The sequence below is a fragment of the Melanerpes formicivorus genome, unplaced genomic scaffold, assembly GCF_026170545.1.
Source record: "Melanerpes formicivorus ecotype bairdi unplaced genomic scaffold, bMelFor1.0.p_v2 SCAF_10, whole genome shotgun sequence".
NCBI classification, from domain to species: domain Eukaryota; kingdom Metazoa; phylum Chordata; class Aves; order Piciformes; family Picidae; genus Melanerpes; species Melanerpes formicivorus.
The window spans coordinates 4378986-4400212 of record NW_027142362.1 but is presented as its reverse complement, the minus strand read 5'-3'; the positions used below and the strand labels follow the sequence as shown (position 1 = coordinate 4400212).

At 46.1% G+C, this 21227-nt stretch overlaps 1 protein-coding gene across 9 annotated transcripts in view; it reads right to left on the bottom strand.

Moving 5' to 3' along the window:
- The window catches only part of AKAP13 (A-kinase anchoring protein 13), a 243460-nt gene that overhangs the window by 141283 nt on the left and 80950 nt on the right, over positions 1-21227 (bottom strand). For all 9 annotated transcript variants that reach the window (XM_068143379.1, XM_068143382.1, XM_068143384.1 and 6 more), the window contains 2 exons: positions 14417-14564; positions 2684-2980 (listed from right to left, as the gene is read on the bottom strand). In XM_068143379.1, coding sequence (XP_067999480.1) covers positions 2684-2980; positions 14417-14564 — 445 coding nt within the window. The remainder of the gene's footprint in view (positions 1-2683; positions 2981-14416; positions 14565-21227) is intronic.

The window sequence follows — 21227 nt, the reverse complement described above, 5'->3', positions numbered from 1 at the left end:
TAGTTAAACAGCCTCAGCACATGGAGCTAGGTGCTGTGTTTAGCAACTTCTATGCCCTCTGAGGTGAGTGACAGCAATGAACTCCCTGCCCTCTGCTCAAAGATTGCTCAGGGATGGGTGCAGGCACAAACAAGGAGAAGCCTCCACAGAGAGTGATCTCTACTCAAGTAGCAGCATAGAATTGTGTGGATCTTCCACCCAGCTTCTGCCTGTAGAAAGGCCATTGCTTCCTGGTTTTGTAAGAGCTAGGCTCCTACTTCAGTCCTTACAAAAACTGACTTTTCATCTTGCTTGCCCAGCAGCTCCCAATCAAGCTGCAGCAGCCGGGGAGCTGGCTGAGGCTCCCAGTTCGCTCCAGCGTTCACAGGTTTTGCTAAACAGCAGCGTTTTGTTTCCAGCCCACAAGAGCCCATAGAGACGTGCCAGCTCAGAGGCAGCATTAGAAGTCTTTCAAGAAGGGATCTGACATTTTCTTTTTGTTCCCATTTCTATCACATTTTCTCCTTCCAGAAGGTTATTTGAAGTATCTGGAGCTAACGTTTAGCAAAACGTGCAATATGAATCGGAATAGCTGTTTGTAGGTAGTGACACGAGGCAGGACATAGTGTGACTGCAGGGACACTGGCCAGGGCATGGAAATGTTCAAAGGCTTCCACAGCTTCAATCTTTGCTGTGCTTTTCTCCCCTACCCCCAAATCTAACCCACGAGCACCAGTACAGGGGGTTCTGCATTTCAGCACAGAAGTTCTTCTGATCTGAATCAGGAACATCTCTTCCATTTCACCCTAGCAAAACAGCTTTTGTGACCAAAAGGGTGCTTGAGTGTGCAAATGCCTGAGGCTGCCCATCAGACAAATTCCAGCCCCACAAATCCCCTACAGGTAATTACCTCTCTGCAAAAAATTAACAGCTCAATCTGCCTCTAGCACAAAAAAAAGCTGATCAGAGGCTGAGAGACAGACCAAAAACCCAATAAACTGCCCTTTTCCAGGGAGTTATGACTCACAGCAAGGACACATTTTATAGCACCACTATTCCTGGATGCCAGTTGCATGTAGTGCCATTATGTTTATTCCCTTTTGTCTACAGAAACCTCACCACAAGATGCCACAGTGCTCAGCACCACAGAGCTCCCCCTTCTCACAGCGGATGCAACAGATGCCCTACAGGTCCATTAGCATTCAGAGCCCCACGCAGTCACAACTTCCAGGCACACAAGCACATGCTGAGCGAATCAGTGTAAAACTAATGGCCTGATTTCCCTAAGTGCTGCTTTTCCAAAGAATAATCAAAGTCAAGAAGAGAAAACAGGCCTCAGCCTTCCTGCAAAATCAGCAGCAACTCAGAGCTTCAAAGCTTTTAACTGAAGCTCACTTGGATTGTACTTTTATCACCTAAACCAGAAATCCCTGCATTATCACAACTCTTTTTTTCCCCTCTCGCATCCAGAAAGCAACATCAGTGTCTTCCATGGAGAAAAAAAAGAGTACCAAGCATTTATCTCTTTGTAAACATGTGACAGCATCTGAATGTCTCTCTGGAAACCATTGAATACAACCAAATCCTTTAATGTCTGCTAACAGCTTGAATTACCTGTGGATTGTCTGTCTGTCTGTCTGTGCACTTTACCAAAGCAGTCAGCAAGTTGGTGAAAAATAAAGCAGGAAAATCAGAACAGAGTTTGCTGTGCCACATCCCATTCCTATTCGAGTGTGCTGCATCCCATAAAAGAGAACAGATGCCTCCAAGCCACATTCCTCAAGAGAAACCCTGAAAATTCACAGCAAGGATCTGTACACACTGGAACTAGACACCCCCCCCACCAAGTCTCTCAACATGCTTCCTTAAGCTGCCTTGTGACACAAGAGAAAAGCTGAATTCCACAGACACAGATCTGCCACAGCATCCCAAACATCTTGGACCTTCTGCTTCAGCAGTCAGCACAGACTTTAGGACAGCCTTGGGGTTTATTTGTAAGGTCTCACTAACTCTCACTGCTGTAGTGAAGGGTCAGGCTTTCCCACCTTTGCCTTCCTTTACTTGCAAAATTGGAGACTGCCTGTGTTCACCTTAGCTGCTGTGCCACCAGGCATGGGAAACGAATCCTCAAGGGTTGAGCCCCAACTTCTCCAAAAACAATACACTCCTTTTACACATTCCAGTCACTTTGCATCCGTGCTATGGAATGAACCTTTACTGAAAGTGCCAAGGATGACAGACCCAGGAGCATCAGACCTTCTACAGCCAGGTTTCCTTCAGGAAATGAACATGCACCAAAAGTGCCAGGTTTGTGGTACAAGGATGACAGTCCCAGGAGCTTCAGACTTCCTACAGCCAGGTTTCTGTCAGGAAATCTCAGGAGCCACCACAATGCTGACACACAGAGCTTTGCATACACCCAAGCAAACCCCTTCTGGGTGTATCTTAAAATAGTGACCATTTTCAGCAGCTTGTGCTGTTTCATAGCAGAAGACACAGAGGTGCATCAGTGCCTTCAGAGGGGCGAAGCATAGGATGCAAATTTAGTAGGGGCACACAGGTGCAGATCCTGTCCCACCTGTGAGCACAGAGGCCAACACACCTGAAGGGCCTGTGGAGGGTTCCAAAAGCAGGGCACTGCTTCTCCCAGGCTTTTTACCTCCCTCTCAACCCACAGCCTGACGCATGCCCTAGAGGTCCTCACCGGTCAGCGACTGGTCTGCTCCCAGCACGTTCCATTCCGCTGGCAGCTTCAGGTGCCGAAAGGCCAAAGCCACTTTCTCATCCAAGAAGTCCACATCGGCAGCAGGTGGCCTTGACCTGTCCAGGAACCTGGTGAAATTCAGTGCCTGCTGATTGCCGGCGCAGCTGGCCAGAAACTGGGCAGCATCGTAGGCTTCATCCTGCACGAACTGGAAGCTCTCCTCTGCCACCACCAGAACAGAATGGCCTTCTCTAGAGGCACAAAGTGCCACCTTCACTGTCTCACAGCAGTCATGACCTGCAAAAATAGAACCAAGGGAAATGGTAAAGGGAGCAATCAAGGCTGATAAAGCACAACTGCACTTAGCATCTTTGCGTTAAATCAGGTAAGAACAAGTTCTGGAGAGTCACAGCTCTAAATGAAACACTGGTTTGGGAATTGGAACCTATCAGAGAAGCATTTTTTAATAGACTTTAAAAGATGTGTAACTCTTCTCTGCTTGGCACAATGCAAGCCAAGAAATACAAGCCACTCTTATCTGCCCAGACTATTTTTAATCAATAAGTAAACTCAAGAGCATTAAGTAATTCAGATGAAGATTTTGCTAAGGCACCAATGGAAGTGACAGTCTCAAACAGATTAGATGGGCAAATTTTTCTTTTCAAGCTCCCCAGGACTCCAGTAACTCACCAGAAACCAGAACCCAAGCCCTGCAGTACTGTGCGCTCCCAAGGCTGTCACAACACTTGGCTTGTCCAGAAAACAGCACAATTTCACCTAAAGAAAGACCTGAAAAGCAGCAGTGTCTTGGAGAGTGCAACCTGCCCGGGCATGCCCCGCACGTGCCCTCAGATCTCGGGCTCGCTGCTGCACCTGCTCTTTGCAGCTGGGTTCACCTAACATGAAAACTAAGCTGCTTCTGCTAAATGAAACCAAGGGAATGGCCACTTTCCATATTTACCAAAGAAAAAGGTTGAAAGTTTAACAACTTTTTAAGCTGACTTATTCACTCAGGGCAGGAGAAACAAGAAAGGGGACGCCCTGGCAGGGCGGCAGCAACTTCATTGGCTCAGAATGTTTAAAGAAACACAATTTAAAACCCCCACACTTTTTTTTTTTCTGCATTTTTAAAAGGCAAAAGTATCTGATGTGTCCAACACAACCAGCACTTGCAATTGTCAGCCATGCCCCTGCAATAATAAGGTTTGTGTTTCAAGTTCACCGTGAGGCACAGTTTCTCGTCCCAATCTGGGACTGACGTCAGGGCTGTTTTTGCCAGAACAGCATGGACCCTGCACTAATTACTGGAAAAGCTTCTTTTTGCCCATGACCTCAGCATACTACTACATTCATGAAACCCTGCTTAATTAAATACAAAATGATGATTTATTTATTTTTTTTTTAAAAAAGGCTTGAAACTTCCATTTAAGCCCCTATTTGTGGTCAGTGGGAAAGTTCCCTTCTTGTGTCGGGGCCCTTTGCTCTTGATTTCCCTGACAAAAGGGAAAAATATGTCCCTAATCTTCATGGTCTTTCAGCCAACCTTCCAAATCTGTTCTGAGGCTTTTGGCATCTAGACAGGTTTTGTGTGCTGAAAGAGGCGATCCTGAAGTTAATTGAAAGGTCAAAACTGCTATTAGGACACTGTGGGTAGCACCAAAATTGTCAGAGAGGAGGCTGTGTGGCTTCCTAAGGAGAGCAAATGCAGCTGGAAAGGTATCAAAGACGAGTGTGGAAGGGGAGGAAAACACACATGGATGTTTCATAGTTTCATTCAGGGTTGGAAGGGACCACAAGGATCATCTAGTTCCAACCCCCCTGCCATGGGCAGGGACACCCCACACTAGATCAGCCTGGACAGAGCCTCATCCAGCCTGGGCTTAAACATCCCCAGGGATGGGGCCTCGACCACCTCCCTGGACAACCCATTCCAGGGTCTCACCACTCTCATGGGGAAGAACCTCCTCCTCACATCTAGCCTGAATCTCCCCACCTCCAGCTTCATTCCATTCCCCCTAGTCCTATCACTACCTGAGATCCTGAGCAGTCCCTCCCCAGCCTTCCTTTAGGCCCCCTTCAGATACTGGAAGGCGACAATTAGGTCACCTCAGAGCCTTCTCTTCTGCAGACTGAACAGCCCCAACTCCTTCAGTCTGTCCTCACAGGAGAGGTGCTCCAGCCCTCTGATCATCCTTGTGGCCCTTCTCTGGACACCTTCCAGCACCTCCACATCCCTCTTGTAATAGGGGCTCCTGCAATCGCTCAATACAACAGGAAGCTCTGAAGCTGAAAGGTGAGAAAACCTCTTTCTTTTCAGCACCAGGCACCTATTAAGCAGTGTGAAAACTGAAGGAATAGATTTACTCCTATTGATGGCATAGGAAAGAGCAAAGGTAGGAAGACCTCAAAAATACTGCCCTTGCATTCTAACACATCACCAGTCAAGAGGATGGGCAGGGATCTTAGCGGCCCAGATGAAATCCAGTCGCAAATACTACTCATCCTCACAGTAGAAAGCCCACATGTTTGAGGGAGGAGTGGGAGATGGTACAACTTTGAGGGAGACTCACTTTTCATGCAGTTCAGAACTGTACATGCCTGCCCCTTAATCTTTTTGGCTTTTCTCATCTTCCTAAGAATATCAGAATAAGGTGCAGGTAAGACTTACTAATTTTGCTTATAGCAGCAAACTTTATGAGGCTGTAAAGGAGGCAATGCGATCCTAGAGGAGCTGACCCAAGTGCTGTGAACTTGGCTCTCTCTGATGCAAAGCAGTGGCTCTTCACTAAAACACAGAGTTTTAAAAAATCATGATAAAAGACTCACAAAAAAATCATGGTAAAGGGCTGAGAGAGTTAGGGTTGTTCAGTTGGGAGAAGAGAAGGCTCTAAGCAAACCTTATTGTGGCCTTCTACTATCTGAAGGGGGTCTACAAGAAAGCTGGGGAGGGACTTTTGAGGGTGTCAGGTAGGGATAGGACTAGGAGGAATGGATCCAAACTAGAGGAGGGAAGATTTAGATTAGACATTAAGGAATAAATTCTTCACCATGAGGGTGGTGAGACACTGGAGCAGGTTGCCCAGGGAGGTGGTGGAAACCTCATCCCTGGAGGTTTTTAAGGCCAGGCTGGATGTAGCTCTGGGCAACCTGATGTAGTGGAAAGTATTCCTGCCCATGGCAAGGGACTTGGAACTGGATGATCTTGGAGATCCCTTCCAACCCTAACAATTCTGTGATTCTGTGACTCCTTAACAGCATTGAGAAACGCTGAATCTTGATGTATTTTCAATGCAAAAATCCAGCAACAACAAAATAAACCCACCTCTTTTCTGTCCCCATAAGAATCTCACCTGCAAAAGTAGCTGGGGTATGGCCACTCTGCCAGAAAGCCACTGGACACTGAAGCAGAAGGCTAACGAGGGCCCTGAGCAGCTACAGAGAAACACTTTGGGACAATCACTTCCTTGTCGTGAAGCCAAGCAGCTCTTCTGTGGGATAACAAAAGCTCCTACGTCATGACAACAGCTAGAGAAATCTCAGCCAAGACACATGGCCTCCTGAAACTGGTACATCGTGGATGTACACAAAGTTCCCTTGGCTGGAGCATATGTTGAACACCAGCCCCCAAATCAGGCCGAGCTACAGGATCGCTCAGTGCGACCCAAGGGGAGGTGACAAAAAGGCCATGTCCTGGTCTGCAGACGACCACGGCTCTCTTGAAACCCCCCCCCAGATAATTAACACAGCCTTGAAAGGAGAGGTGACAGAGCTGATGATCCATTTTCATCTAACAGGAACAAACAAGCACCCTGCTAAACCCTGGGGAATGTTCTTCGAAAGGGCAACCGCTCACAAGGCTTTGATGTTCTCCTTCCTTACATCTGAGAAGATGTCAGACTCGGCGGGTAAGAGTCTGGGACAGGTTCTGGCGTTTGGCAAGCAGTTCAAACAAAAGAGGAGCCAGTAACAAGCACAGCCAATAATACAAAGATTGCTCAAGAGGTCTCTGCCCCCCTGCTTTGAAACCGCTACAGGAACAATGTAAGCAAACATGTCCCCAACACATGAACCTTCTGAAGGAACTGGTGGTGGGGCAGTGCTTCTCTCCACATCAAAGACCATGGCTTCCTTCTCCTAGGCTGATATCTGAACTCCAACAGCCCTTTTTCCCAGAGCATTAGCAGAAGTGAGCTAAGCTTTCTGGCAGTCTCAGGAGCTAAGTGGTTATCATCTGTAAAACAAGTCCAAATCTGTTTTTACGAGGTTAAGTAACTTGCTCAAGATCACAAAGAGCTCCAGGCAGTGCCAGAACAGACACTCTTGGTCTTGGATTATCTCTGGTTTTGCTCCAGCTGGAGGACAGCAGGGCTTTCTCCTAACACGGGTTAAGCACCAAGTCACACACTTTGCAAGGGTCAGAGCGTTCAACTATCAACTGCTGTAACTCCCTCATATACCTTCCCCAGAAGTGGAAGAGAATAATGCCTGACTCATTAAAAAGGCAAAATCTAGCTGGGTGTGTCAGGAAGGGTGATGAGCCTATTTATAGCCCATTTAGAAAGGTTTGCATTTTGGCAGGCTGCAAACACAAGGAAGTGAAAAAAAAAAATCACACAGAAGAGGGCACCTGCAGAAGGGATGAGAAATCTCTGTGCTCTACAAGGTGATCAGGTTCACTGCACCACCCAGCAGCCCTCCTGACTGCCTTCAGTCTGCTCCAGAAGTCAGCCCCTTTGGCCAAAATAGCAATCAAAAGCAAATGATGAAATACTGAGCGTTGCCACACTGGTTATCACCCAGCAGCACCCCAGCCCAAATTTAACTCTTCTGACACACGCAGCAGCGTAGAATTTCTACCTTGCTGGCATCTCAGACTGCACACAGTAACTCCACAGTGCCTGGCCAGGCTTCTCCTCTTCATACTTTTTGTTTGCCACAGTATGAAACTAAGTCAGTTGCATGCTGCTGTGATAAAAGTCAAACAGCCCACTCCCTCTGGTCTTCCCCCCATTGCATTTTACCCCATCTCTCCTTCTGCTCTTCAGTTACTTTAGCTTGGAACCAATTCACTGCTTGGAGCTGTCCTGAGAAGTGCCAACATACTGCAGGAAAAATAGAGAAACTGAGAAACTATTTCAGGCTGTGCAGAGATGGGTGCAATGCTGCCTCTGCTGTGAGAAAGAGAATTCCTCATCTTCAGATACAACCACACTTGGAAAACTATTTTAAATGGCAACAGCTCCTGAACTGAAGAATTCCTTACTGGGACACTTAATGTGGGGAAGACACAGGAACATCATAACCAAAAAAGAAAACAAGGGGTTCTGATCTCTCTGTACTTATGCCTGAAGAGATAAGATGCATCAGGATGACAACACTGCTGCCTCTACATGATGATGATGCAAAACAATGAGCAGGAGAAAAGACGATGGAGCTGTAGGTCATTAGCTGGTGCACAGCCTTAGACTTGTCCATCCACTTGGTACCTGTCTCTTTGGTCTGGGATATGGTTAAAAGGGCAGCAGCAAAACTCATCAGACTTTCTGATTAAACAAGGTATACATGGAGACAAAACACCCCTAAACAGAGCTTTAGTACAACATGATTTCATTTCCTGCCCCTCTACAAGTGGAAATCCTGTCCTAACCTCCTATTTTCAGAATTCACATTTGAGCTATCAAACAATGGGCCCCCAGCCTGGGCAGCTATTTACAGCCCTGCTGGAAGCATGTGTTTGGGTTTGCCTGGTAGGTGACCAAGGACCCCAGTGGTAACTGCATCCTCCATGGGTTGAAAGGGGTCTTTATCAAGAGATTTATGTAGGACAGGAAAGTCAGACAACAAATGCAGTGAATCTCATCCAAGAGATGATGCGATCTGGTGGTTCATGGTCAGGGAAGCCAAGGGATCTGCTGTGGCCATCCTAAAAGTGCTTCAGAAATCCTGAATTCTGATTTTGCCAATCAGGGTTCACATCTGAAATGCTACAGAGTTATTGTAGTCACTCTTGCAACACAGGAAACCTTATGAAATACATAGGCATGGTACCAGCAAGAGACAGAAGCCTTTGTTTGGCTTTTTAAACCCTCAACTGTTAATATGAAGAGTGTGGAAAGAAGTCTTTAGACTGTTAAGGTCCTTTGTGTGCCTAAAAAGAATCTGTAAGTGCAAGACCTCACACATTACATCTTAAATCATTTTAACATAGATTCAATCACTTTTTCCTGTGACTGATGTCATCTAGAACTGGCATCACTTCCTTTTAATTACACTGCCCAGAGCAATTAAGTTAAGCAAGGAGGATGGACTGCAAAAAGCCTTCTTGGCTATGCTGATTTATTCTATTTTAGGCTTTTTTTTTGTTTCATAATTAAGATTATTTTCAAATCCACAACTGCTATTGCCAAGTGGTCATTTGTTATGAAACTTGTTTACCCTTTTGGGCTACCAGCACAAAGAAATTTTAATTCATTAAACATAGCTTTTTCTATGAAGAGGGAAAACAGCAGGCTGTGGTGGAAGAAGAGAACAGAAGAAGCATCAACATATGCAAAGGATTTCACAGCAAAACTTGGAAATAAAAGGTATTTCCAAGCAAACTGAAATTCATTTTCAGCCTGTCTTTTTGACTAGAAGGAAGGAAGAAAGCAAGAAAAAACAAACACAAACCCCTGACAACTATGGAAGTAAGGAAAAGCTGAAGACTGTGCTTAAGCTAAGGCAGAGAAGCAGTTTCAGAGAGAAGGCTGCCAGTGAGTCAAAGCATTTGGAGCTAAGGGGAATGTTTTAACCTTCTGAAAGCCGCTGGCAACCAGCTATCAGCAGACAGTTTCTCTCCAAGCCCTTTTTCTGCCTCTAATTTTGCTTCTCCTTCCCTCTGAAATCCATAGGGGAGTCCTGCCCCTTTTGAGATCAGACAAGAAGGGAAAAGTGATTGATTTATTAGAGAGCAAAGGCTTAGTGATACAAGACATTGAAAGTGTGCACACAAAGGATATTCTCTCTCACAAAAAACCTCACTTACTGATTCAGTGACTTATCTTCTAGACAGGGTATTTCTTAAACCTCACTTACTTGACTGGGAGCTGCTGCAGCTCTGGCCTCACACGACTGGCCTGTCTCTCCCTGTTGGAAATTTCATTTTCAATGCCCTCTACTGAGCCCTTCTGCATCTCCCACATACTACACACCAGTCTTTAAATGCAAAGTAAAATGTGTGCTCAATAATACAGCTGTTAACACCATGCACAGAAGCTTGCACTAGATGTGCCCCACAAATAGATGAGCTCCCAGCACATCGGCTTGCTGTGGGAAGCGTTCTCCTGCAAGACAGTCTCCCACATCTTTTGTCAGTTTGTTTGACAGATCATGATTTGAGCCTTTTTATTAGTAGTTGTTGGGGTTTTTTGCCAGCAAGGGAAAAGCTGCTCCAGCAACAGAGGTTGATGATGATGATGCTATGGTCTTGCAGGGAAGGCATCCCTAGAGAGATTCATGGTCAGGCTTGATGGGGCCCTGAGCCACCTGACCTAGTTGGGAACATCCCTGCTTACTGCAGTGAGGTTGGACCTTTAAGAGTCTTTCCTACCCAATACATTCCATGATTTTATGATCCAAAGGTCTTGGTACCTTTTCACCAAGGTAAACAGAAGCTTAGTTGGCCAAGGTAACTTCTTTTGTCCCAAGGCTGGCAAAAGAGCTGCTGGAAGTACACAAAACATCATCCACTGCCTAATTCTCGTTATGCCAATGGCATACTTTGGTACTTCAAGTTATGACAGATCAGCTCAGATGAGAATCAGTTTGTTACACAGGGAAATGATTTCCCTTGTATTAACATGGTCAAGCAGGGCAGGATAGTCACCTTGCCCCATCCTTCCCAGCAAGTGCAGAAATGCACATCAGCATCTTCTCCTCTGAGTGGCTGTGAAATCCGGATTAGGCCACATCTTCAGGTTAAAAACAAAAGATCTGCCCCCACAAATCTACACTCAGAAATCCTTCATTTTATTATGTGCAGCCATAAAAGCTTACATTTGAAGAGTCCTGTTAACTAGACCTACATTCAGTGTTCAAGGGTGATGATAAAGACAGCCTAAGAAAGAGGCAGACTGCTCCAGTGATTATGCAAATTGCAGCAGTCATTTGACTCTGCAGTTGTAAGCTTTAATTTGGGGAAGTCAGGATACAAAGAATTTTCACACACAGTGAGAATTTAGGAGGTGTTCTGACAGTTTATACTTTTGCTCCATTTTCTTTAATTTCTCCTCTAAAACCATCAAGTGCTGTTGAGATGTTTAGTTGTTTGGGTTTTGAAATGTAATTTCCCTTGAAAGCTTTGCTAAAATATTCTATTGCATCTTGGCAGCAAACGTAATCAAATCATTTCTGGGGGTTTTATGCCTCCCATACATCACCAAAACTACTGACAAAGTCATGGAAAAAGGTTTCTGGTTTCATTAGCTTTAACAGAATTATGGTTACCTCTTTCAACTCAGGCCTTGATGGACTTTGTCTGAAGTCTCCTGGGGATGATTGGCCCAGAAAGCCAATCACATCCTGGGCTGCATCAAGAGAAGCACAGCCAGCAGGGCAAGAGAGGTGATTCTCCCTCTCTACTCCATTCCGGTGAGACCCCACCTGGAGCACTGTGTCCATTTCTGGAGCCTCTATTACAGGAAGGATCTGGAGGTGCTGGAAGGTGTCCAGAGAAGGGCCAGGAGGATAATTAGAGGGCTGCAGCTCCTGTCCTATGAGGACAGACTGAGGGAGTTGGAACTATTCAGTCTGAAGAGAAGGCTCTGAGGAGACCTAATTGTGGCCTTCCAGTATCTGAAGGGGGCTACAAGAAAGTTGGTGAGGGACTTTTTAGGGTGCCAGGGAATGATAGGACTGGGGGGAATGGAACAAAAATAGAAATGGGTAGATTCAGATTGGATGTGAGGAAGAAGTTTTTCCCCATGAGGGTGGTGAGACACTGGCACAGGTTGCCCAGGGAGGTGGTGAAAGCTTCATCCCTGGAGGTTTTTAAGGCCAGGCTGGATGTGGCTGTGAGCAACCTGCTGTAGTGTGAGGTGTCCCTGCCCATGGAAAGGGGGTTGGAACTAGATGATCTTTGAGGTCCCTTCCAACCTTAACAATTCTATGATACGACACTGAGGACTTGGGACAAGGATGAGGGAAGAGCCTCCATGCCTAGAAGGGAAGCAAAGGAGGTTCAAGGCAGGTAGGCAGAGAGATTTGTTATGCCCTTAAGGGAGTCAACCCTTCTTTCATGCACCTGAGCTGTCTCTGAATGGCATCTGTACTCCCAGGGATGAGCAATACATCTTGCATTGCAGGGACAACAGAAAGATGCTCAAAGTTGGAAGTGAAGGGCAAGATTTTGGCTAAAAGCTATTTGCAAGTGTTTCCTTGCAGAGCACTTGGGAAGTGCCCAGGCCTGGATGTTTAAACAAGGGCTGGTCTCCCACACACTGCCTCTTGTTCATGGCTAATCCTGCAGTGAGGTCAAATAACACCAGCTCTGAGTCACCACAACCATCTCCAAGGCAACTGGCCGAATATACAGTGTAAACACATGATTACAGATTCACTGTTGAGTTCAGGAAGGGGGAGGAGGAGGAGGAGGAAGAGCTGGCTTGAAATAAGTCATGCTTTTATTGAAATCAGAGTAGCCAGTGCTGAAGCAACACTGAAGAAATGCATCAGTGTCAACAGGAGGATTTTCCCATTTGCTTATCAGCACCCCCTAAAGTCCTTTTTGCTCAAGTGGTTTCTCCAAAATGAGGTAGGAGTATGGAAGAGGCTGAAAGCCAAGCGGCTGCTTTACACCTGAGGTGTCACCTCTTCCCTGGCACCGCAGCCCCTGACAGTGCTTTCTGGGAGCAACAGGATTTTCCAAAGGGCCCATTAAAACTTTGTCAAGCTTGTATAAAATACAGCTGCATTTTGGGACAGCACCCATCCCTGCCTGGCATCCTGCTCTACAAGACTGAACTGCACCCAGTGAGAAGAGAAAAACCCAAACCAAACCCATTATAACTAGAGCAACAAACGAGAGCAATCCCCACCCCACCCCCCTTCCCCCTTTCTCTCTGACCCATGAATGGAGTTGGATTTCCCACTAACAGCCACAAAAAGAGCTCCAGGGAGCCCTTCCCAGTGACTCCATTATGTTTGGGCTGGCAGAGCCCAGAGCATCACCCTGGGTACCGGCTGGCAGCTGCATCCAGGGCCGCTGCAAGGATGTCAGGGCCAGAGGCAATAGGAAAACATCGCTCCCGCCCGGAAATCCCATCCAGTAAGCCGGCTCCCGCATGGGCTGGAAGGGAACACTGAAGCTTTTCAGTTCCTTTCTTGGCGACACAGCCACGGTCCCGAGGGGGAGGTGAGGTCATTGCAAGAGGGGCTGGCAGAGCCCCACGCCCGCCAGACAAAAGCAGGGAAGGAGTCTCCCCTTCTCCCTTCTCTGGGAGAAAACAAGCACTCGTCTAATTGATCGCACAGGGCCCCGCTCGTCAATGACTGTAAAAAGACTTCTCTTTCCAAGCCAACTGAGCTACTCAAACAGCACAAAAAGAGAAGGAAGTGGGGGTAAAAAAAAACCCATACAGTGGCTGACTTTTAGCCACTCATTCCCACTCCTTAGCCCAAATTTTGTTTCATGAGCATCTCTCATAAAATACTCACAGGACGGATGAAAAAGGTAAACCCAAGAAGCACATTTGATGGCTTACACTATACTGTGCCTAGGGAAAATGTCAGGCATTCTTCTCACTCTAGTATCAACGTGCTGCATAGCAACAAGTCAGAAAGAAAGGTTAATGGTAAGGACCACAGCCTGGAACATGCTCATTCCCACGGTCCTGAAGTCACCGGAGGAAAATGCTGTGCTGATTTGTTTTGTCTCATTACCAGCACAAAGGCTTCGCAGGAGCGGTGGGCTTCCGTGTGAACACCCACCCTGCCTGCACCAGCAGTACTCAAGGGATGCCACCAAGCACTGCACATCACCTGCCACTGCAAGAGTGTCAGGAACTCTGGGCTGGCTCTGGGCTGCCCAACAGGATTTAAGGGCAAAGGGTTGCATTTCACCAGGAGCACAGCAAGGAACCTCACTGAGTTAAGCAGAACTCAATACAGGGCTTACCAGACTGTACACCCTTTGGAGAACAGCACCTCTAACCTGGCCAAGGTGTCTTCCTTGGGTTTGCTCTTCTCTGTAAATTCTTTGCTATGTCATACAATCATAGAATGGCTCAAGTTGGATAGGACCTTGAGAGATCATCTACTCCAACCTCTCCACCATGGGCAGGAACACCTCTGAACTAGACTCGGCTGCTTAAAGCCTCATCCCGCCTGGCTTTGAACGCCCCCAGGAAGGAGGCATCCACAACCTCCCTGGGCAGCCTAGTCCAGAGTCTCACCACCCTCCTACTGAAGAACTTCTTCCTCAGCTCTAATCTAACCCTACTCTCCTAGGTGTATATAAACTATTTGCTGCAACAGAATCCCATAGCTGCCCATTTGGTTACTGCTATCTCAGTCATCTAATTCTAGCAAAATCAAGCAAGAGATTCTTTAAAAGGCAATCATCCAAACACACCCTCTACTTTCCATGAATGTATAAATGAGGAAGAAGACAACCAACAACATTACACTTCAGTCGACTCAATTTCCCCAAATCTCAGAGGCTGATACTCTGGCATACAAAGACAGACACCTGCTTACCGGGAGAAATTGTCTCCAGACTCCCAGGATTAATCTTCCTTGTGCTTGTGCAGTGTTGGACAGTTGACCCAGTGAAGACCAAGTAAAACACTACATCCTCTTCAACTTTATCTTCCTCAGTCAGCTGCACTGTAATGACAGAGTCACCCTAGGCAAAAGGACAAGAAAAGAAAGGTTAGGTTTGCATTTGCATCATATAAAAGAAAACCTCTCTACCTACCAGGTTCCTGTTGCCTGCTTCTATACTCTCTTCACACAACTTGATGCCCATTCTAATCTTCCAACAGGAAATTTATCTGTAGCATGCCTCTTAATATTCCAGCCAGCCAACCAGTTAGGAAACAGGTTGAGCACAGCTCTGGGAAGAGATCTGCAGAAATCTCAGGGATACATTCAAAACATCAGCTTCATATGGTGAAATCAGACCAAGGCTGACAAATGTGAGCACAGACTCCACACAGTTTCCACATGCACACACACACAGATACACACATCCCTCCAAGTATCCATAGCTAACACAATAGGGATAGCAGCCTAAAATTGCCTCTGTCATCATAAATTCTCTGAGGAGAATTAACTCCAGCTCAGCCAAACCCAATACACAAGCCCTGATGGCCCAGAAGGCCAATAGCATACTCAGGTGCAGTAAGAAGAGTGAGTCCTGCAGGTTGAGGGAGGCTCCTTCTCCCCCCTCTACTCAGCCCTAATTAGATCACATCTGGAATATTGTATCCAGTTCTGGGCTCCCCAGTTCAAGAGGAACAAGGAACTGCTTGAGAGAATCTGGTTGAGAGACATCCTTGCCCATGGTGAGGACGTTGGAGCAGGTGATCTCTAAGGTCCCTTCCAACCTAAGCCATTCTCTGATTATATACACCTGAAATTCATACACCTGCAAGGATAAGAACAGCAGCAATATCCACCAACTGCAGTTTTCCATGAGGCAGAGAAGGCAAGGCAAAAGGATGGCTTGGAGTTCTTACAGGACTAAGTGAACCATTCCCATCTGGTTTCACCATACATCGTTTGTCTGTCCAAGGAATTATATAAACAAGAGACTGAGAACAACAGACAGTGGCATGACCTTCTGCCCCTTTCCTATCCAGATCAAAAGCAGTTGGATGCCCCAGTTTTACACTGCAGCTGCATTAGCCAGCTCTCTGCCACCACCCCCCTGAGCATATGGTTAAGGCTGCAAATCTGGAAAGGATTTTTCTTATTATGATTATTATTGCCTCATTATTTTTTTTGCAGATTATGCAATTCTCATTTGCATCTCCAATGGAACATGCATGTCACTGCATTCAGAACCTCCCTAGGCTCCCTCAGCTCATCCCTTCCCTTTGTTAAATGCAACTACTACAGAAAAACCCCCAGCCTCCCAAGCCCTCCCTTACACTCCTGTGCTGCATTAGCATGGCTTCCCATGCTCTGCCTCACATCTCCCCCCTCATCTCAGCTCCTTTTATGCCCCACCACAGCTTCCTCCTCTGATCTGGCCTGTCTGATACCTCTCACCAGGGGAAGGCTTGCATTTTGTTTGGATAGAAACAAGGTTTGGTTTTGCTATGCAGTACACAACCAGCCCCCGGTCTTAAAAACAAATGGAGAGGTCAGTCCCATAACAGACAGGAAAGGAAACCCTGCATCCAAGAAAGATAAACGGAGCAGAGAGGCCAGTTTGCATTTGCAGAGGCTGCAGAGTCACACATGTACAGCTTAGGAAGATCTCACCTGATCATATCAGCCCAGACCACTTCCAGCTGGGGAGAAAGGAACCATTTAGCACAAGTACATCTTGCAACTCGTCAGTGTTAAAATAAAAACAGGTGCAAAAAAAAAACCCCAAACAAAAATAGGAACTAAATCAAGCTTTAAATTCAAGCATGACCAGTTCCCATGCTGAGCTGAAAACTGAATATTCCAGTTCAAACAAAGGGATCCAGTCCTGAGTGGATGTTCACAACAACCAAAAGCTGAAGCTTTAACCTACAAACCCTTTGTGCTTTGTTTTCTTCATGTTTGTCTTTGTTCAAACTGTTCCTCCCTTCAGGCAAGAGCACACAAAGTACTTAAATGGACTTAGAAGGCAGGATGATCATCAATAGGGCTGGTTGTATACCGTGGTGTCTGCTAAAGGAGAGTTCTCCTTTGTTTAACTCAGAATCCAGGTACAGTTAGTCCAGCTCCCGTGAAAGAAAAGCAAATCCACACGGAGCACGTGTGAGAAGACACCTGTCCCTCCATGCAAACCACTCACACTCTGAGGAAAAGCAATTTCACTTGTGAAAGCTCCTTTGTATTACAAAGATCATGCAAACACACAGGAGAAACCCCTGCACCAGAGGTTCCACATAACCTAGACTCTGTTTAAGTCAGGACTGTAAAAACAAAGATAGCTGAAGTTCTTATACAGATACCTGACCTAATTTTGAAGGTGGTCAGACCAGATGACCCCCAGCATTCCTTTCCAACCAAATTATTCCACTCTGTATTTATACTTGATTTTCCTTGACTACGGTCAAGTCACAATATCATGGAATGGCTCAGGTTGGAAGGACCCTAGATATCATCTACTCCAACATCCCTGTCAGGGGCAGGAACACCTCTGGGCAACCTAATCTAGTGGAAAGGGGTCCCTGCCCATGGGGAGGGACACTCAACTCTCAACTAGACTCAGCTGCTCAATGCCTCATCCAACCTCACCTTGAACACCCCCAGGGAGGAGGCAGCCACAGTCGCCCTGAGCAGCCTATTCCAGAGACTCATCAGCCTCATACTGAAGAACTTCCTCAGATCCCTGCTCTCCCTCAGGTTCAAACCATTCCTCCTTGTCCTGTCTCTAGACACCCTCAGGAAAAGTCCCTTTGCAGCCTTCCTGTAGGATCCCTTCAGGAATTGCAAAGCAGCTCTAAGGTACCCCGGAGTCTTCTCTTCTCCAGGCTGAACACCCCCAGCTCCCTCAGCCTGTCCTCGTAGCAAAGGTGCTCCAGGGGCTTTGTGGCCTCCTCTGGACTCATTCCAACAGCTCTGTGTCTTTCTTATGCTGGGGACACCAGAGCTGGAGGCAGGATTGGAGGTGGGGTCTCAGCAGAGCAAAGGGGGAAAATCCCCTCTCTTGCCCTGCTGGCCACAGTACTCTTGATACAGCCCAGAACAGGATTTGAGATCACTGCTGGGGGAGAACAAATTATCATCAGCTCACAGCAATCCAAAAGGCTTCTCTTCAGCTATGTTTTAGTAGCACATTATGGTGGGATGATCTCCACCACCCTGCCACCTCCTCCTCAAGACTAAAGGAGAACACAAGATATCCTTACTATGGTAAGTGAGCATTCTTGCTTCTTTTACTTGAAACATTAAGTTGTCTGCAAGTATCTTCACCGAAGCTGATAATGTGCCACTTACTTGCTGTGTGCTTCAGTTTGCTTGCAGGTGTCACAAGCTCCCTCTTGATTGCATTATGTTCCTGTGGTGTGGTCTGAGACCTCAGAAGCAAAAGAGCAAAGCCCTAACTAAGGACTGGCTTCCTTCACCACACATCTCTGCTTTTCAGTAATTAACAATTTTATTGTCTCCTGCCAATTTTAATTTGATTTCTATTTTTTTTTTCTCTAAGTTTTCTTCCAACAGCACAGAACAAAACCTTTCTCTTTCCAACGTTTCTGGAGTTAAGGAAAAGAAATCAGCAAAACGTAGCCAAATTCCTCCAACCCACATCGAAGACCTTCCAACAGATCCATTGCATTCAACTTCCAAAAACATCTTAATTGAAGTGTGTTTACCTTTACTCATTTAATATTGTTCAAGAAATGTCATCTGTTCAGTATCACTGCCACACAAGGTGGTTATTATAACCTCTCTTTCATCCCCAATGGCTAGAAAGGGGAGGCCAGCCTGCCAATATCCCTTTGGTGGAAGTACAGACAGATCAAAGCCCTGCTCTGGAATGCTCCAACAAATAAGAATAATTTCATTTCAAAACTCGTTTGGATCGACTAATATTTACTTGGCTTAAAGCCCATTGGAAATGAAAACATTCCAGTTTGGTCCATTCAAGAAAGAGGTCACCCTCTCCCTCATTCAGATCTGAAAAATCTCTGGTTTCAGAGAGCTGTAATGGGAGGTCAGGAAGGTGGATGTGGCTCTTGCCTCTAAATGTATTCTCTTTCTCCAACTGAAAGGAGAAAGGCAAGGCACAAGTACAGTAGAAAAGCTGAGCCTGACCTTGAGCTTTAAGCTCCTACAAACCACTTCAGGAAGAGATTTTAAGGGTGGCACACCTTTGAAGCTTTGGCTTAGTTAAGGAAACAAAACTGCAATTGCCTCTAAGGAGGTCTAAATGCTGTTACCAGGTCCAACCCTCAAAACTAGACAGACAATGCACCTCTTTGCCAACTTATTTTGCTGGTATTAGAACAAAGCCACTTTTTTAGGTGTATTCTGTTCCCCTAATGCTGCAGTTAAGGTTATGCATATTGTGTGCAGGCTAAGTATGAGCAACTCCAAGAAATCTTTCCTTCTTTCTCAGCCTTTGTTACTGTGCCTGTTTAAAGGTATTACAGAATCAGAGAAGGACCTCAAGGATCATCTAGTTCCAACCCCCCTGCCAAGGGCAGGGACACTTTCCACTAGATTAGGTTGCCCAGAGCCACATCCAGCCTGGCTTTACAAACATCCAGGGTTGGGACTTCTACCACCTCCGTGGACAACCTGTTCCATTGTCTCCCCACCCTTATGGTGAAGAACTACTTCCTAAGGTCTAATCTAAATCTTCTCTCCTCTAGTTTGGATCCATTCAAGTTGAAAACCATGAGTTCCAACCCTTAGATCATTTTTGTGGCCTTCCTATGGACTCACTCCAACAGCTGTGTCCTTATTTTGCTGGGGACACCAGAACTGGATGCAGTGTTCGAGGTGGGGTCACACATGAAACAGGCAACTGCAAGGCAGCTTTAGAAAATGGAGTAGAAATAATCTTTCATCAAAGCAGTAAAATATAATTGTTTAGCTCCTTGATGGTCCATTACCATCTACACAACAAGATCAACAGCTAAACTTTTGCTCCCAGCCAGCGTCCCTGTCTCAGCTGAGTATCTTGGAAGATTCCTGCCCACCTAAGGTCACTTCAGGTTGGTGCAAACATCTGCTTAACCCCCTGGAGAGCCACATCTGCAAAGGACACTCAGCACATGGACATCTCCATGCAGAACAAAACCATGTGCAGCCACTCAGGCTTCTGACTGCAAAAGGAAATGGGTGTTTGGGCAACTATTTTTAGAGCAAACATGACAGTGGTCTTGTCTCTTGGAATAACCCTTCTGCTTGAGAAAGGCTTGGATCCAAGCTGTTCCAGGTCTGGCTCACTGCTCTGGCTGGTCAGCTGCAACAAAGGCACCAAGTGCTACTACTGCTGGCTCATAAGACCAAAGGATGTTTCTCCACAGCAAGAAAATAACCTACGTCCAGCAAACTCTTCCAGGTTGCTATTCCCAGGTTAACAGAAGCTCAACCCAGAGCCTAATTCTGGAGATGGATCCTACCTTCAAAATATCCAGCTGAGTCCCCTTCCCCCTCTGCTTTAAAATGGGGTGAGTTGCCAGAGGACCTCACTTAATTCTGAGTGTATTTTCTCTCATGGGGACATTACAGTGCTTCTGAGTTGCCACCTGGTACTTCACACTCAGATGTGCAGCTTGAAGCATACATTCCCTTTGCACGTGTGGCCACAAAAGCTCAAAACACACATGCAAAGGAAGGGACCATGGGAGAGGAGCAGAGGTAGCTGTTGCAGAGAGCTAACAGCAGTGACTACAGACATCCTCAGTTTTGCTAGAAAGCATTGACTCAAGGGAGCATTTGGGAGAAAAAAATACAAATTCAGTTTACTCTGCAGAACTCCAGTTCCCAAAGGTAGGGCTGTGAAATTGGTCTGAAGATGAGGGGCTCCTCACCTGAGGTATCCCCCCTGATAAAAGCACTGACCCAAGCCACTGGAGAGAGAGGGATGTCATTCAGCTGCAGTCTTGCAGCCTCCTGCAGATAAAACCTCCAGGGAGAGAGACTCCAAAAATAAACAGAATGGCAAGCTGCCAAGCGTGGGGTACATTTGGGTTGGTTTTATATAGCCCATGACACCAAGCTCCTTGATCTTAGGAAGAATCAAGCAGAGATGGGTTTTGTTTTCTTAAAATAAGTTAAAAACAAAACACCCATAAAAGATGACAATGAGAATGGCTTCCATGGTCTAAAAAAATAAGTCTCCAAACTTCACCTTATTTCCCTTTTAAATTAACAGCAGTGCTATTAGTTGTGCCAGAAAAAGGTTTCAGGTTAACAGCATGCATACTGAACCCCTCTGATGGGGAAGACAGAGTCTGCAAAGCAGTCTCTTAACCCATAGGAAAATACAATTGCAGACTGTAATGTCCTAGCCACAGGCCACCAAATGAGCAGGACCATGGTACGTGCTTCTCTGCCAACCCACACAGCAAGCTGAGGTGATACCTTCCATATTTCACTAACCCTGCACTGAGCCAAGTGATCTCTTCCAATGCTAGCCACAAAGGCATGACTGAAACACTCACATATATGTAAAATAACTTTCTTCTCTCCACTACTTTCTTCCCTCAAAGGTGAGAAAGAATTTGGTCCAAAACTAATATTAGCTTAGCCTGCAGATGGATAAAAAGTTGGTGAGGGCAAAGTGAGGATTCAGAGTCAATGAGCATTTAGCTAAGAATCTTTGGCTGACAGGAATAGGTGGGAACACATGGATATCCATGATGAACACATGGATTCCTATGATGAA